The sequence below is a fragment of the Schistocerca cancellata genome, chromosome 9 (genome assembly GCF_023864275.1).
Source record: "Schistocerca cancellata isolate TAMUIC-IGC-003103 chromosome 9, iqSchCanc2.1, whole genome shotgun sequence".
NCBI lineage: Eukaryota > Metazoa > Arthropoda > Insecta > Orthoptera > Acrididae > Schistocerca > Schistocerca cancellata.
Genome location: NC_064634.1, coordinates 287,236,381 through 287,252,934, shown reverse-complemented (window position 1 = coordinate 287,252,934; position 16,554 = coordinate 287,236,381). Strand labels below are relative to the sequence as shown.

At 40.4% G+C, this 16,554-nt stretch overlaps 1 protein-coding gene across 10 annotated transcripts in view; it reads left to right on the top strand.

Moving 5' to 3' along the window:
* LOC126100110 (RNA-binding protein 5-like) overlaps positions 1–16,554 on the top strand; it is a 133,995-nt gene that overhangs the window by 106,641 nt on the left and 10,800 nt on the right. For all 10 annotated transcript variants that reach the window (XM_049910640.1, XM_049910632.1, XM_049910638.1 and 7 more), the window contains 2 exons: positions 5,759–6,346; positions 11,954–12,136. In XM_049910640.1, coding sequence (XP_049766597.1) covers positions 5,759–6,346; positions 11,954–12,136 — 771 coding nt within the window. The remainder of the gene's footprint in view (positions 1–5,758; positions 6,347–11,953; positions 12,137–16,554) is intronic.

Sequence of the window (16,554 nt, the reverse complement as noted above, 5' to 3'; positions counted from 1 at the left end):
GTGTAGGTAGTATATATCTTGAGGATGCGCTGTACTCTGGTCGCAGGCAGATTTTCCTATTTCCAACACCATCCTTGCATTAGACACTTGTTTATGTGGAAAAGTCCACACATTTTTAAAGCTTCATGGACTTCTCACATTCCCAATTATTGGCTTCTCTTTACTAAATTATCTGCCATGGTATTTCTCTCCCCCTCTTAAATTTTGTTAGGCAGAAGCTGAAAAAATGAGCCCATTTCACCAGCATTAAAAACATTGTTTTGATTGCGCCTTTGTATCATTGTTAGGTGAGTATTTTTCACTGACTTAACAGTGACAATGTACACACATCCAGTCTCACCTTGAACACATTTCTACACTAAATTATATTTGTTCTTGAACCTTTTGAGCCAACTGTTGGATGTTTTGAAATCTGTGTGTCCGAACTTTCATGCCAAATGTATTAGCGCAAACCGCAGTAGCATCAATTGGAATATTCAGAGCACAAGTTTGTTCTATCCACTTCAGTAGCACAGTTTTCAGTTCTGGAAACTGATAGTTACGCACTCATTTTTGTTTGCCGTTTCCTCCTTTCAAACATGCTGACTCAATCATTTTCATTAGATCACTATTGTATTTATGTTGATGGAGGAATATTCAGTTTTTGTGCAATATCAACTCGCTTCAGGTGTGAATTTTTATTCCTTTCCTAAAAAATGTTTCTCTTTGGGACTGTCTTTTTGTCCATGAAGTATCGGTACACTGTTAGGCACAAAAAATCGTGGTCTGAGTCAGTCACACTACAACATGAACAAAGAACACCAGTGACTGAGTTACACACTAATAAATATCCGGTTTGTTGTTTGATCGCTACAGAAGTTGAAAAATGCCAGATTAACCTATGCAAACTGCTTACACATATTATTCTACCATAGCAAACGATTTGCGTGGCATGTAGTGCTACACAGCACTGTCTCCCTGCATGTTTCCTCACCATGCACTCACAAATGCCATATTTCCACCACTCTCAGAACTCTTGGCGACAAAAGATGCAATGGCTGAACAGTATTGATACTGCCAAATTTGAACATGCCACATGATGAGGAAAAACAAATGAACAAATCGTTTTATTATGCATTTAATAAAATTGGGACTCGGTCTTTCAAGAATGGGTGTTCTGTGCAAGAAAAGGAAGTAGTGAAGGGGTGTTCTAACAATGTTCCTCTGTTTTGAATTGGACAAGATTAGTTTGTCAAAAACTGCGTACAGGGTGAACCAGAGACTTTCATTTATAGCTATTTTACTGCTTTACGGTTATCTGTCATCTGCAGTTTTAAAACCAAAAGTGTTCTGGAGGTTTGTTGCTGACATGTTTATCGTTTGGCCCCCAAGGGGAGGACTAATTGCTGGAGTTTAGAGCATTTAAACAGCATTCACCTTTACCACAGGAAATGAATGGCTGTCTACCATGTGTTGATATGTTAGTTGGACATGAGGAAAATGGGTTTTTGGGATATTGTATGTACCGTAAGTCCATCCGTACCGATTTATACGTGCAGGCACCTAGCTGCCACCATCCTATTATCATACTGAAAAGTTTATTACATAGAGCTCATGTAGTGTATGATGCTAACAGCCTACATGATGACTTGTTACACTTGGAAGAGGTATTCATTTAAAAAGTCAAATTAAGATAGCTCTGCAAACAAAAGCACCAGACCAACCAAGGGAAGAGCAAGAAGAACGAGGTGTTAGTCTAAGACCTTTCCACTGTGTTTGGGAAATGTTTCTTCAAAATTTGCCAGAATAATGAAGTATAAAGTGCTTCCACCAACCAAGTTAACAGCTCTTCTGAGATCTATTAAAGGTGGTCCACTGTTATGAAAGGCTTGCATATATGAAATTCCTTGTCATTATGGTAAAAGATGAATGGGACAAAAAATACACACTGTACAAGAAAGGTACATTGAGTAATATTGTCACACCCACCTTCTACAGCCTATCGAATCTGCAGTGGCTGAACATTTTATTTCCACTGGCCATTCCATGGGTTATAGAAAAGTCAAGATACTACAATTAGCAGACAATTTGCTCAACTGCGGCAAGAGTTTTCAGCTCAGTGAATCATGGAAATCACTCAGTTTACATATGCACTCTCAGAGGACTTATTATTGTACAGGGTGAGGCAGTGAAACGGCACGATTTCGATAGTGGTTGTCAGGCGCGGAGGGGGGTTTCGAGAGTGGGGGAAGTGACCTTGGGCGTCTAGAGTGGTGGAAGTTTCAGTAGCCATGGAGCGTTGGTCGAGTGCGCAACGTGCATATGCCGTAAAGGCATATTACAAAAACGCGGATAGTGTGGTTGGTGCTCAACGTGCCTTTCGTCGTTAATTCAACCTGCCGCCACGGGCTCCCGTGCCATCAAGGAAAGCCATTCTCCTTTGGGTTAAAACCTTTGAAGCTACTGCTAGCACAACAAAGAAAAGAGGCGGCAGCACAAAAACAATCCGGACACCCGAGAACATTAATCGTGTGCGCAAAGCGTTGGGACGAAGTCCGCGAAAATCCGCGAGACGGCACAGCGCAGAACTTGGTCTCAGCAATCGATCAGTAAGACGGATTTTGAAGAGTGACCTTCACTATCATCCATACAAAATTCAGGTAGTGCAAGCCCTTAAACGTAATGACTACAATAACAATGCATGGCATATCAACACATACCACCTGTTTTAATAATCCACCATATAATTCATAAGTGCTGTGGATTTGCTGATGGCACTTCCATTGTTATACATGTAGACTGTTGTCTCTTGTTGTCAGAAGTTTTATCTCTGACATACACAGATTTACTCCACAGTTTTGTGCCAAGGGTTTAAATTGTGCCATTAACTCACCTTGAAGGTGGATGTAAGGTTATCACCCGAAATATCAGAGTAAGAAATGCAATCCGGAACGTTTGCCCAAAAGATGATTGAACATGTTAGAAGACAGTTATAAAGCCTGAAAAATTTCAAAAATCGGTCCTGATAAATGGCCAATGGCAATGTGATGGATGCAATCAACCTGCCTAGAGTCAACTGTTTTTTTCTAATTTTTGATGCGACTAACAAAGTGGTGTGCATTTTCACTGAAAATAGTATCTTACAATACACACCTAAGAGATTGTTTCCTTTTGTGTTCTTTTTATTAACATCCATGGTCACTGAGGAAAACACCAGTCGATTCAACCGATTACTCAGTGTTAACTCTACCACCATATTAAAAGTACAGTTAAATGAACAAAAAAGCACATATTCTGGTTGATAATTGGTGTCTCTGTTGGATTATTTTGTTTTTAATTGTATTTACTTCTTTATTAATTTTTAAAAGGAATTTTAAGACCTACATTATGGAGGTTCATGTTCATGAATTAAATAGAAAATATTTAATGAATTCCCAGGCATAAAATTATGTCAACCTACACAAAACATTAGTGCACTCATTAATAAAATAATTAACACAGTACTCCTGAGAAATATAGTAAATTTGGTTTACACCTCTGAAAGTTTTCTAATTAGTATCATAGTCTGGAAATTTGCAGCAAATTTTAGAACTCTCCTTTTCTCCATATAAACAGAAGCACTTCTTTCAATTCGATCACAGTCAGTGAGATTCACATCCTCTCTCCTGATATTTGAATTGGACTCTGCCACATTTTCTGATGGCATGAACTTTGAGCCCTTCTCCAGGAATCAGTTCCTCAATACAACAAACATAATTTTTAATTTTTTTGAAGAAAAGTTGGTAATGTCACTAAAAGCCATTCGCCTGGAGTTAGGGTTATCAAAATTGCCGTCATTGTTATCTGCCTCTTCAACCGATTCATCTGACAAATCTCTGTTGGATTACTTTCTATCATCACTGTCACTGAAACCCTGGAATGCTTACTGTTTTCTTTACTTTTTCATTTTTGTGACTTCTCTTTTTATTTGTTTCTCAATTGACACAGGGTGAGAGAGTCCATTTGGGAGAGATGTTCTGCCTTCAGTGCTGGTATTGGCAACACTCTTTCTTGGTTCACTTTCTATTTTTCCTTTTCCCGTATCTCATGCCATGGAGCAGTTTTATGACTGCTTCTCCCACCAGTGCCAATCTGGATTGAGATTTTGGAGACTGTCATACCAGATTGTGGTGAAGATGGTTTATTAAGGACTTCTGTGGCTCGAATTCCAAAGGCAAAGAACCCAGACGACGTTTGCAGCTGCATTAGGATTGCTGGTTTCCATTAATTCGCTAGGAAGAGCAGGGAAAGTGTCCTTTGTAATTGAAGTCAGTCTTCTGTTTGCTTTCCTTCACCATTTTGTTAATACTGACCTCCAGTCCATTTTAAGTGGTCTATAAAATGCCACATCTAGAATTTATAGCAAATGTTTGGCAATCATAGGGAGACAGATGAATTTAAGTTTGTATCCCTTACATGTTTTCAACACCTTTGATGAAAAATTGTAAGACAGATTTTCATTCAGCACTGCTTTCACTACTCATTGTTTCCTGGCCCAGGGTTTTTACAATAATCTGGAAACAGTCTTTGAAAATGACTTCATCGAACCATCCAGACTTCAGCATGTTTATCTGGTTCTTCGAGGCTCTCATTGTGTCTTAAGTATATCACATATGTTGGGATTTATAAACAACATATGCAGGCAGGAGTTCACCATTGGCTGTACCAGCAAACATCATACTGATTGCTGATTTAGAAGATTTCATTATTCTCTCCGGATGCTTAGTTCCTCATTTGAAAATACAAACTTTCCCACCAAAGTCATTAGGATGTTAGAAGGGCTGATGATCGCTAAGAGTCTTTTCAAGGTTTGCAAAATAGTTCTTAGCTGTGTTGGCATCAATTTAAAACATAATTAATAAAAAAGTGATAATTTTGAACAGAGAAAATAAAAATTCCTTCTTAAGCAGAAAACAACATAAAATCAGTTGCTGCTAACTATTCAAAACCAAGGAACCTTTGCTTCCTTAGCAGTGAAGTTTCATGAAATTCACTTTGACAGCATGGCATTTCAACAAATGGAAACCATCCACCCACTCTTCTACAGGGAAACTGTTTTTCAATGCCTTTGCATTCTGTACATTTTTGTCAAGATAATGTTTTTCTGATACACGAATGTTGAATTTTGAAAATGGAAATACCTACCTTGAAACTGTAATCTGGCATTCTGCAGTGGTGTTTTCTTCCTCTACATTAAACACAGTTTCCTTTCTGCACTTTCCTGTTTGTCTTCCCATTATATGGTCTTGCAATGTTGTTTGTGGAATTCCATACTGATTTGAAGCATTTGTAATGGCTAATCCATTTGAAGTTATATCTTCAGTCGCTTTCGAAGACATCGTGTAACCTATTGCATTACAGAGAAAACTGGCAATGGAAGTGTAGAAATCGCAGCAAGACAATAGTTTTGACTCGAATCTCTTTGCACACTTGGTACCATTTGGCACTGGGTGAATTTTGGCACACAAAATGCTTTCTGTGCTTGGTCTGCTGTTTTCAGCAAGTATAATCCTTGGTGCCTCTGTTGGCATTTTTCTGAACTAACTTGACAATACTGCTTTTCTTAAAAGTAACTTTTAAGTCTTTCATGTACTGTTATGTTACATTTAGCCATTTACCTATGACACTTGAAATTGGTTGCTCATGCTTAGTTTTTGTTTATTGTTAGAAGGAAATGTATAGTTTTTTTCAGTTCTTAATAAGCTCAATCATAACAAGGTAGTCTCGCACATTGTTCCAGGTTGGTGCAGCTTCACAGTCTGCAACTGTATCAGCACCACCCTCTTCAGTGGCAGGTGGTGCAACTCAGACACAGACTGATTCAGTAAATGCTGCAGCAGCTGTCGCTCTTTCTGCAATACAGCAAGTGCAGGCAGCACGTGAAATTAAAAAGCAGGTAGAAGGTCCTGCTGGCAAGGCCGAAGGTGGACGCAAAGGTAGTGCTACTGTAGCTAGCTTGGCTGCTGGTACACTACCAACCAGTATACAAGGGGCACCAGCAATGCCATATGTGGCTGCAGGTTCAACGACACTCCCACGTTATGCAGTCCCGGATGTGGCCACATATCGCTATGATGAGACTTCTGGTTATTATTATGACTCATCAACTGGGCTTTATTATGATGCTGGGTCACAGTACTACTATAACCCGCAAACTCAGCAGTTTCTGTACTGGGATGCAGAACGGCAGACATATGTACCGACTCCAGTGCAGGGTGCAGCAGCTTCAGGTGTTGCTGCAACAGCAGGTGCCACCACGACAGAGGAGTCTGGTGCTGGTGGCAAGGATGACCCCAACAAAAAGTCAAAGGACAACAAACAAGACAAGGTAAGCTTGATTTTGTGGTAAAGAACTGAAATCATTGGTATAACTTACTGTCACATGTACTGCAACTGTGATTCAGAAAGCTATCTGTGGAGTATACTGAAGAGATAGATTGCTGCTTGCCATAAAGATGACACATTGTATTGCAGCCAGAAAGACACACATTAGCTTTTGGCCAAAGCCTTCATCAGTAATGGAAACACACATACCATTCATTCACACATTGCTCACACATGACAGTCATCTCCTGCAGCTCAGATCAGGGTGCAGCTATCATGTAGACTGGAAGCAGCAAACTGGAGGGGGCAGGGAAGGGGAAGGGATAGCAGGGTACAGGTGAGGGGAGAGAAGAGAGGCATCTGACAGCACATGAGGGCACTAGACTGCCAAAATGTACAGCATTGGAAGGCTGTGGGACAGGGAGGGGGGGGGGGGGGGGGGCTGGAGGACAGGAAGCAGAGTAAGAGAAAAGGGGGAAAGACAGTCAGGTGCATTGGCAGAGGGTGGCACACAAAGAGAGAGAAGGTACAAGAATAGGGAAGATGTAATAGGACAGAGGGGCTGGAAACGGTTGGGTGGAGTGTGTGGGGACAGTGGGTTACTGTAGGTTGAGGCCAGGATAATTTCCGGAGTGGATAATGTGTTATAACTCCCATCTCCGCAACTCAGGAAAGCTGGCTGTGGAGGGTAGTATCCAGATGGTTTGGATAGTGAAGCAGCCTTTGAAATCGAGCTTGTTATATTCAGCTATATGTTGTGCCACAGTGTGGTCTACTCTGACCTTGGCCACAGTTTGGCAGTGGCTGTTCACTCTGGCGAACAACTGGTTGCTAGTTACACAGCAGGGTGGCCGCTGTTTTGGTAGTTGGTCAATGCATGCTCCATTTGTATTACGTATTTGCGGTGGAAACTGGAATCCACAAATTTTCGGGTTTAGTTAGCAAGTGCATGTAATGGCATCAGTTTCATTGTAAGTGACTGTAATCTGTGTGGACGTTACTGTGATAATAAGAGTGTATTCGTCTACATGTAACAGTCATTGTCTGTGGCCCGGGCCACATGAGATTGTGAAGTGTCAGTATTCAGGCCAAGTGGAGCACAGCTTACATTGGTACCAATTGTCACACTGCCAACCACCAGGGACGTTGTTTTTGGCGGTGGTGGAGGCATGTGATGTTGGCGACTGTGGGACAACAGAGGTGTTGGCAATAGTGGAGTCTGTATGTATGTGCAAGTACCAACATAGCAAGGCCTAGGTATCCCACCTACACATACGAAACATGGATGAGGCAAAAAGCGACACAGTGTGTGCAACAAAGTCCTCCACGAAAACTTCCGAGCACTCAGAACCAAATAATATTGTCAGACAAACTGGAGTACATAATGCAATACATTGATGAGGAATTCCACACAACTACAAAGGATAGAGCCACAAAAGTACTGGAGTTAAAAGTGCAAACTCACTCATTGGGCAAAACCACATGTAAAACCGACTGGCCGTATAAGACAATTGGAAAAAGGAAATTCCAGGCTTAGAGAAGAAAACAAAAACAAGACGGTCCATTCGTTTGCTAATGTGCAGCCACTGCTCCACTTGTTCAGGCAACTGCCACAAAATCAAGGATTGAGACCATACAAGCCAAGGCCGGTAGCACACACTGTTCATGAAATCCAAGGACAAGAAAGACACAGAGGAAATACATACACATCTGACAGAGCTAATTGACTGAAAGAAAGAAAAGGTAAGACCCAAGAAAATGAAGATAGCAGTGTAGTCATAATTGAAACAGAAACAGAGGAGGAAACCAGAAAGCTGAAACAAAATATGGAGCCAAATAAAGAAATGATTTGCGAGCCACCTATGAAGCGTAAGCTGAAAGTGGTAGCTTATGATGTCCAAGTTACCATGCCAGAAAGCAAATTAGTTGAGACACTGTATGAACAGAACTTGGAGGGAACAACAGATAGAAAGCAATGCTTAGAAGGTACAAAAGTCAGGTTCAGAACAGGCTCTCAGAAGAAGCTGATAGTGAATTATTTACTGGAGGTACATCCAAAAGTCAGGCACAGTTGATTACACAGAGAAGAACATACATTGTATTTCGATCAACCACTGTGAGGGACTACTTTGCTGCCACCAAATGCTATAACTGCCACAACTATGGGCACATTGAAGAGCACTGTAAGGATAACAGCCAGACATACTCCCACTGTGAAGTGTGTGGCCATCAAAAAATGAACTGTACAGATACCAAGTGAGTTCCAGTGTGCATTTCACATGCGGAAAGGATTACCTGTCATCTTTGTAAGAAAAAGAAATCTGGGTCGAAAAGAAAATGAGCAGCAGAAAGAGCCAAAATATTCTGGTCTAGTGTGACGAGTAGAACAAGAAGGTACAGACAAGGGTGACAGCGAGATCGATAATAAAAAGGCGAGTAATAATAATAAATAATAATAATAATAATAATAATAATGGTAATTGAGAGAAGGGGTGGAGTTTCTGGAAGTGGCTAAAAAGAAAGGAAAACAAGGAACAGATGGCATGCCTATCTCTAGACAAGGAAGACTTAAAGGAGGACATACTGTCAACTTCAGAAAAAGTGGAAAGTTCAATAAATTCAAAGTGTGGTAGCAAGCAACTCGTTGTAGTAGCAGAGTGTGATAGCATGCAACAGCTAATGGTGGAAGACCACAAAAAATACACTATCATAGAACTTTGTGGCATAGCAGAGTAACGGACGAAAGAGACTCTGCCTTCAGAACACTATACAAGAACATTACCTTCATGTCACGAATAGGCCAGTGAACCCACCTACTTTACAAAATTGCACAGGTGTGGCAACAAACATAGGTCTCACCCTTGCGGACTCAGAAGTCAGTGACCATGTTGCCAACTGGAAGGTCTGTGATGGATTTACAAGAAGTGACCATAATCCCACTTACTTCACAATTACAAATCCACATAACGACGTAGACACTTAACATTCAGCCTGAGTGACTATACAATCTACACATAGTGGATTGGGAACTTTTAAAGGCAGAATTCAATATACATCCACTGCAAGCAAGCGAATACGATGTTGAAGCCAAAGCGACCGAATAGGTGTGAGTACTGCAGATGACGCAAGACAAGGCGATCCCAACATTTGTCAGAAATTCAGAAGAGTTTAAAATTCCCCAGAGTCGCGTCCTATAGTGCAATATCTAGTCAGAACTTTGTTTCCGGATGATACAACAATGGAAGACACAGAGTTCCATTAGCCTCATTGCTTGAATTACTAGAGTAGCATATGAAATTTTAAACGTTTTTATTGGCCGAGATCCAGCAACCATACGTTATTTAGTTACAGGATATATGTACGGCCAACTCGGTTGCACAAAATTATTGTCAAATTGGCCATGGTTTCGAATGCATTAAGGCAGTCTTCATCAGAATAAAAAATTACATAGGATTACGTATAATCACACCATGTGTGAAAAATATCAGAGCAAAAATGCTCTCGTCAAATAGAAAAGTCACAAGAATAAAAACTAAAATGTAACATGTTTGTCAGCTGTATAAAATATTCCATGGAAATATAATGGCAGCCGCGAGGTCACTTAAGACCAAGACCTGCAGCAACACAGCTGCTACCATCAGTCTGCCTGTCCACTTGTACCATGTTCTCGACTTGTACCATGTTCTCAATACTCGTGGCGTAACGACTTTGGTGCATATACGCAGGCGTGATCATAGCTGCACACTGTATCTGTGGGAGTGCCCAACTGACACTTTCACCCTCTTTCGTGACTCAAGCTGCTCTGCTTGCAGCGTGACGAGACTCTCCACACACATTTGTTGTTACTATCGATACATTAAAATGCAGTTCCCTTGGCCACTACCCAGCAATTTACAGTATTTACATTATAATTACAATCAATTACATACATTCAGAAATAAATACACTATTATGTCCATTATGTATTAAATATAGATTCTGTAATGATGCTTACAAATTCAGAACCAGAAGTACAGTACAAGTTGTCAGTGGATATTAAACGGCAAAATATTTTGGATAGTGCAGAAGATAATTTACCTGCATTTTCAGCGTTACACCATCCCCTCCAGTTTGTTGTTTCCATTCAACGTGACAGTTGCATTCTGGTCCAAGTTGCAGGAGAGTGCAGTCACATATTTGAGATCTACTTGTTTGTGTGAATGAATATGTGTGTATGTGTTTCCTTTCCTGATGAATGCTTTGGTCAAAAGCTAATGTTTTAAGTGTCCTTCCATTATGCTTGTCTGTAGCTCAGCATGTCATCTTTACAGGTGATAACAATCTATCTTTTCCATATATTGTTGATATTTCAACCTGGAGTTTCCATTGTTTGAATAAACTGAAGAGAAATTTCAGAAAAATGACAGGGTTCAGTGCTTACAGAATTTATTCCGGTTGTCACCAAACCTCTTGAGTCAAGAGTATATAGATGGTAGTTGGTCCTAAACTTAGTGCTCATGGTGACTAGAAATGTTGCAGCAGAATTCTAGGGAAGGAGGGGCACATCATAAGGATTGAGAATTGCATAGCAATACATGGCCACAAACATAGTCTTGCACCACTAGATGGTGCTGTACAAGAGAGTATTGCCCCCACACTCATCAGATTTATCGAGCCGTGATGCATTTCTATGGGGGACCATGAAATATCTCATGTATCCCAATCCTGTGGCATCTGAAATGGATCTCATCACAAGAATTGTCTGTGCAGCTCCTGCAGTAGAAGAAACTCTTGGTGTGTTGGAGTATGCGTGGCAGTCAGTGCTCTGACTTCGTTATGCAGGCTTGGTGTCTGATTCAAATTTCAAACATCTGTCGTAACATTTAGAGCTAATTCATGTCATACACTATGTGTACTCATTATGTTCAATAAATGTTTCAAATGAATCTCACACTTGTTTCATTTCCGATTTGCTACCACTTATCCCTGACATTTGCGGCCATGGGTTACTATGCAGTTATAATCCTTTTAATGTGCTCCACCTCCCGTGGAAGTTTGTCGCAACATTTCTGGGACACAGTGTATGGGGATGAGGAATCGGAAGTCTGAAATTAATGTTTCCTGAATGAACAATTGTGTATGAAGCTCTTGTTTGTGCATTGACTTCCACATTGATATTGGTGGTGCGACAGTGAAAAACAATATCCAGTATCCTATATATGCCCATTGTGCTTTTTTTCCCATGCGGTGTCATGAAATGCTTGGTGTATGAAATGTCCATAGAAATTGAAGAGCATCCTAGCTGCTTGTCTCAATCATTGTTTCTGTGAGATTGCTATAGACTTATGTTGTTGTTATGAGGTTCAAGTTGTTTATATCAATAAAAAAACTGTATATTCATTTCCAAACATTAATTCCTTATCTCAGACTACTTAGTTTAAGATTCACTAACATCTGCATAGTTTTGAACCTAGTGGTTTGGGACACACACTAGAAATTGGGTTGGCAGGGAGATAAGCAATGTAGTTGGCTGTTAAGAATAACATGTAAAAGAGCTAACAACTAAGCTAGTATAAGAGGAAGGTGAAGTATACAGTTATAATTACAAATTTGCATACTTTGTTTGTTTAAGGTGAAAGTAGCAAAGAAAATAGCAAAAGACATGGAACGCTGGGCAAAAACCTTAAACCAAAAGAAGGACAATCCACAAGCAACTGCAGTGGCGACATCAGCTGTGGCTCTTGGGAAATCTGTTGGAGCAGCAGATGCTGGTTATGCCATCCTGGAACGCAAGGAGCGGTCATTAGATGCACAGGTACTAATACACGATGCAGAGAGAAAATTGTTTTTTCTGTCTCGACTTCCTTTCCCCAAAGTTAGGTTGTTATTGTGGTCCTTAGTTCATAATTGAGATCTTTCACTATGATGTGGAACTATTCAGTTCTACAAGAAAATTGGGCAACATGGTGGTAGTACATATTTTTACATGCATACAGTGATTATATTTAACTATGTTGAGTTTCTCCCTCTCTTAAAGACACGCATAAGTGTACTACTTCATATTGAGAAATTCTTCTGTGACCTAGGAGTTCTGTTGTCAAGCATATATGATCTGCAGTTTGCATTTGTAGTTAATTGTATTATCCGTGAAATGCTTTTACATTACTTGGTAGATGAGCAAAGACTTTTATGGCTGGCTCTCTCACTCCTTTCTTGGTCACATTAAGGCTTAAGTGATGGTTAGTGTAAAGCATTTCACCATTAAGTCCAATGTTCACGCAGTGCACTTGCCATGGGGCTTTGTCCGGGATGTGGAAGATGCTCTTCCAGTGGCTATTGAGCGAGCGGGATGCAGCGAGCTGCAGATTGTTGCACAAGTCGGCACCAACAATCCCTGTCATCGGGGTTCCGAGGAAGTCCTTGGGTCCTTTCGACAGCTGGCTAAATTGGTGAAGGCGACCTCCATCTCTCAAGGCGTGGAAGCCAAGCTGACAATCTGCAGCATCGTACCCAGGGTGGACTGGGGTCCTCTGGTTTGGAGTCCAGTGGAGAATCTAAACCAGAGGCTGTGTCAACTCTGTGATGAAAATGGTTGTAGATTCCTCGACCTGTGCTATGGGAAGGAAGGTTGTAGGACGTCCCTCAATAGATCAGGGGTGCACTACACACAGGAAGCACCTACGTGGCTAGCACAGTACTCTGGCGTGCACATGGGAGTTTTTTAGATTAGATTCCTCCCCACGGGAAACAAACCATTGGCCTGAAAAATTACCAGTTCGTGACACTTATGTGGGTGTGCCAACTGTAAAAATAGTTAGTTTGCCTAAACAGGTCATTCCAAAGGATTCAAATATGCTAAATCTCATGTAAGTAAATTGTTGAAGTGTCTGTAGCAAGATCCCCGAGTTACTCTCCGAAATAAACAGTAGCAATGCCAATATTGTATTAAATACCGAAAGATGGTTGGAACCAGACATAAATAGCAATGAAATTTTGAACTCGAATTGCACAATGTTTAGGAAGGATAGGACTGATGATGCTTTTGGGAGGTGGTGTGTTCATTGCAGTTAAAAGCTGTTTAAACGCAGTTGAGATCGATACTGGGTTGGACTGTGAAATAGTCTGGATAAAGCTGTCAATCAGACAAGGATTGACCATTGTATTAGGGTGTTTTTATAGACCACCAGCATCCCCAACAAATGTCGCAGAGCGTTCCAGGGAAAGTCTTGAGTACATAGGAAGTAAATATCCAAATTATCCATTAGTTATAGGTGGAGACTTTAATCTGGCATCCATTGACTGGGAAAATTACACGTTATCACAGGGGGCAGAAGCAAAGATTCATGTGAAACTATTCCAGTAGCGCTCTCAACATACAACCTTGATCAGTTGGTTAGAAAACCAACTCGAGATGGAAACATATTAGACATCTTGGTGACAAACAGACCTGATTGTTTTGAGGAAGTCAATCTAGAATAAGGTATTAGCGACCATAATGTTGTTGTGGTTTCTATGTCAGTGGAAGTCAAAAAAAGCTTAGAGTTTTCTTGTTGGGAAAGCAAATAAAAGTGTCGTTAATAAATATCTTCATAGTCAGCTCCAAGCATTCACAACGGGACACAAATATATTGAGCATCTTTGGTCAGAATTTAAAGGCATTGTCCACCATGTGCTACAGAAGTATGTGCCTAGCAAAAATATAGGTGAGGGAAAGGATCCACCTTCGTACAACAAACATATTAAGAAATTGCTGAGAAAGCAAAGAATTTTGCACAGTCATTTTAAACGTAGTCACTGTCCCGCTGACAAACAGAATTAAGCGAAATAAAAGTAGCTGTCAAAAGGTCAATGAGAGATTCTTTTTCTGAATTTGAAAGCAATATTTTATCTGCAGATTCTAAAAGTAACCCCAAAAAATTTTGGTCATACGTAAAATCTGTGAACGCTACAAATAATTCAATACCTTTTCTTGCTGACAGTACAGGTAATGTAACGGATGATGATAAATAGAAGACCGAAATTCTAAACCTAGCTTTTAAAAACTCATTTAAGGTAGAGGACTGCAGCACCATTCCCCCTTTCAATTATCAAATGAACACGAGGATGGCATACATAGTGTTTAGTTTATCTAGGATTGTAAAACAGTTAAGGTCCTTATACACCAGGAAGGCATCTGGCCCAGACGGTATCCCCGTAAGATTATATGTTGACTAATCCATCATCTATCAGAGATCATTGGAACAGCGGAAAGTTCCACGGGACTGGAAGAAGGCCCAGGTCATAACAGTATATAAAAAGGGTAGAAAATCAGATGCACATAATTACCGGCCAATTTCACTGACATCGATTTGTTGTAGAATCATGGAACATATTTTGTATTCAGACATAATGACCTTTCTAGACTCTCAGAACCTCACCTGCAGAAACCAACATGGTGTTAGAAAACAGCAATCATGCGGGACACAGCTGGCCCTCTTTGTGCATGATTTACAACAGGCCCTAGGTACCGGCTCCCAGGTTGATGCAATATTTCTCAACTTTCGAAAGGCATTCAACTCAGTTCCGCACTGGCGCTTGCTCCAAAAAGTGTGTGCTTATGGTCTTTCGATGACATATGTGGTTGGATAGAAAGTTTTCTAACAGACAAGGAGCAGTGTGTCATCCTGTACGGGGTGACTTCAACAGAAATAAGCATAACTTCACATGTGCCACAGGGCTGCTGCTTTTTATGATTTACATAAACGATCTGGTTGATGATGTTGACAGTGGCATTAGACTGTTTGCTGATGATGCTGTAGTCTCCACTGTTTGCTGATGATGCTGTAGTCTACAGGAAAGTAGTATCACACGAAAGTTGTGAACAAATCAATGAGGATTTGCAGAAAATAAATGCATGGTGTAATGACTGGTAGTTATCTCTCAGTATTAGTAAGTGTAACCTACTGCATATAATAAGGCAAAAATCTCCATTAATGTACGAGTACAAAGTAAATGCCCAGTCTTTGGAAGCGGTAACATCCGTCAAGTATCTGGGTGTGACTATTCAAAATGATCTCAAATGGAATGATCAGATTACACAAGTAACGGGCAAGGCGAACTCTAGATTGTGGTTTACTGGTAGAATCCTGAAGCGATGCAGTCCTTCAACAAAGGAAATAGCTTACGAAACGCACGAAACGGAAGGGGCTGCTCACAAAATTCCGAAATCCAATCTTCGCCAAGGATGTAGAGCATATATTATTACCACCATCTTTCAAATCGCGCAATGATCACCGTTCAAAGATAAGAGAAATTAGAGCTCATACTGTGGTGTTTGGACAGTCGTATTTCCCTCGCGCAATCCATGAGTGGAACAGACGGTGGGAAATAAGATTTCTGTGCGAATTGTGCCCTCCTCCACACACCACTTGGTGGCTAGCAGAGTATGTATGTAGATGTAGACCATCTACTATTACGAATGTTACTGTTTTTTTCAAACATTATTAATTGTTGAAAAGATACTTCGTATGGAAGAAAATGTACTATGATGCTGTTGTCAGTATGCCCAACTGTTTAAATAAGTTTCTACAAGGAATTCTAAAGTGGACACCACACATTATCCTTATTACTCACTTATTTGCTCAATGACAACTTACTCTAGGATATCACGCTACTAGACATTAGTGAATGAAATCAACAAAAGTAACTCAACTTTTTGGAAGTTTTCATCTCCAAAATCTGTTTCTATGCACAATGCAAAAGTTGCAGAACTTAGACTTTTAAGATGATTTGTAACATATGACTTCCAGTTCAGGTTCTTATCATTATACAAAAATTTAATATTGTGTTTCATTTATTGCATAAAATAAGGGAAAGGCAACCACTTGCCTATAGTAGATTGATTTATGGAGCACAGTAACACACAACAGAACACAGCATTCACATAGCTTTCGAGCACTAGCTCTTTTTCCAGCAATAGTACACCCATTCACACACACAGCCACACAAATGCACACTCCTGTGCTACAGAGTCCCATTATTGATACTTGATCATTGAAAGTAGTTGCTTGAGCTGATGCAGGTGGGGACGGGATAGGGAAAGATACAAGGAAGGGGTACAGGAAAGAGGCAGGTCTATCGACAGATGACTCCACAGTTCCACAAGAAGACAAAAAAAAGCACAGAGGAGTACAACAGAAAGAGATGTTGGAAGAGGGAGAGGGGGTGGAAGGAGAGGAAGATGAAGAGGGGGAG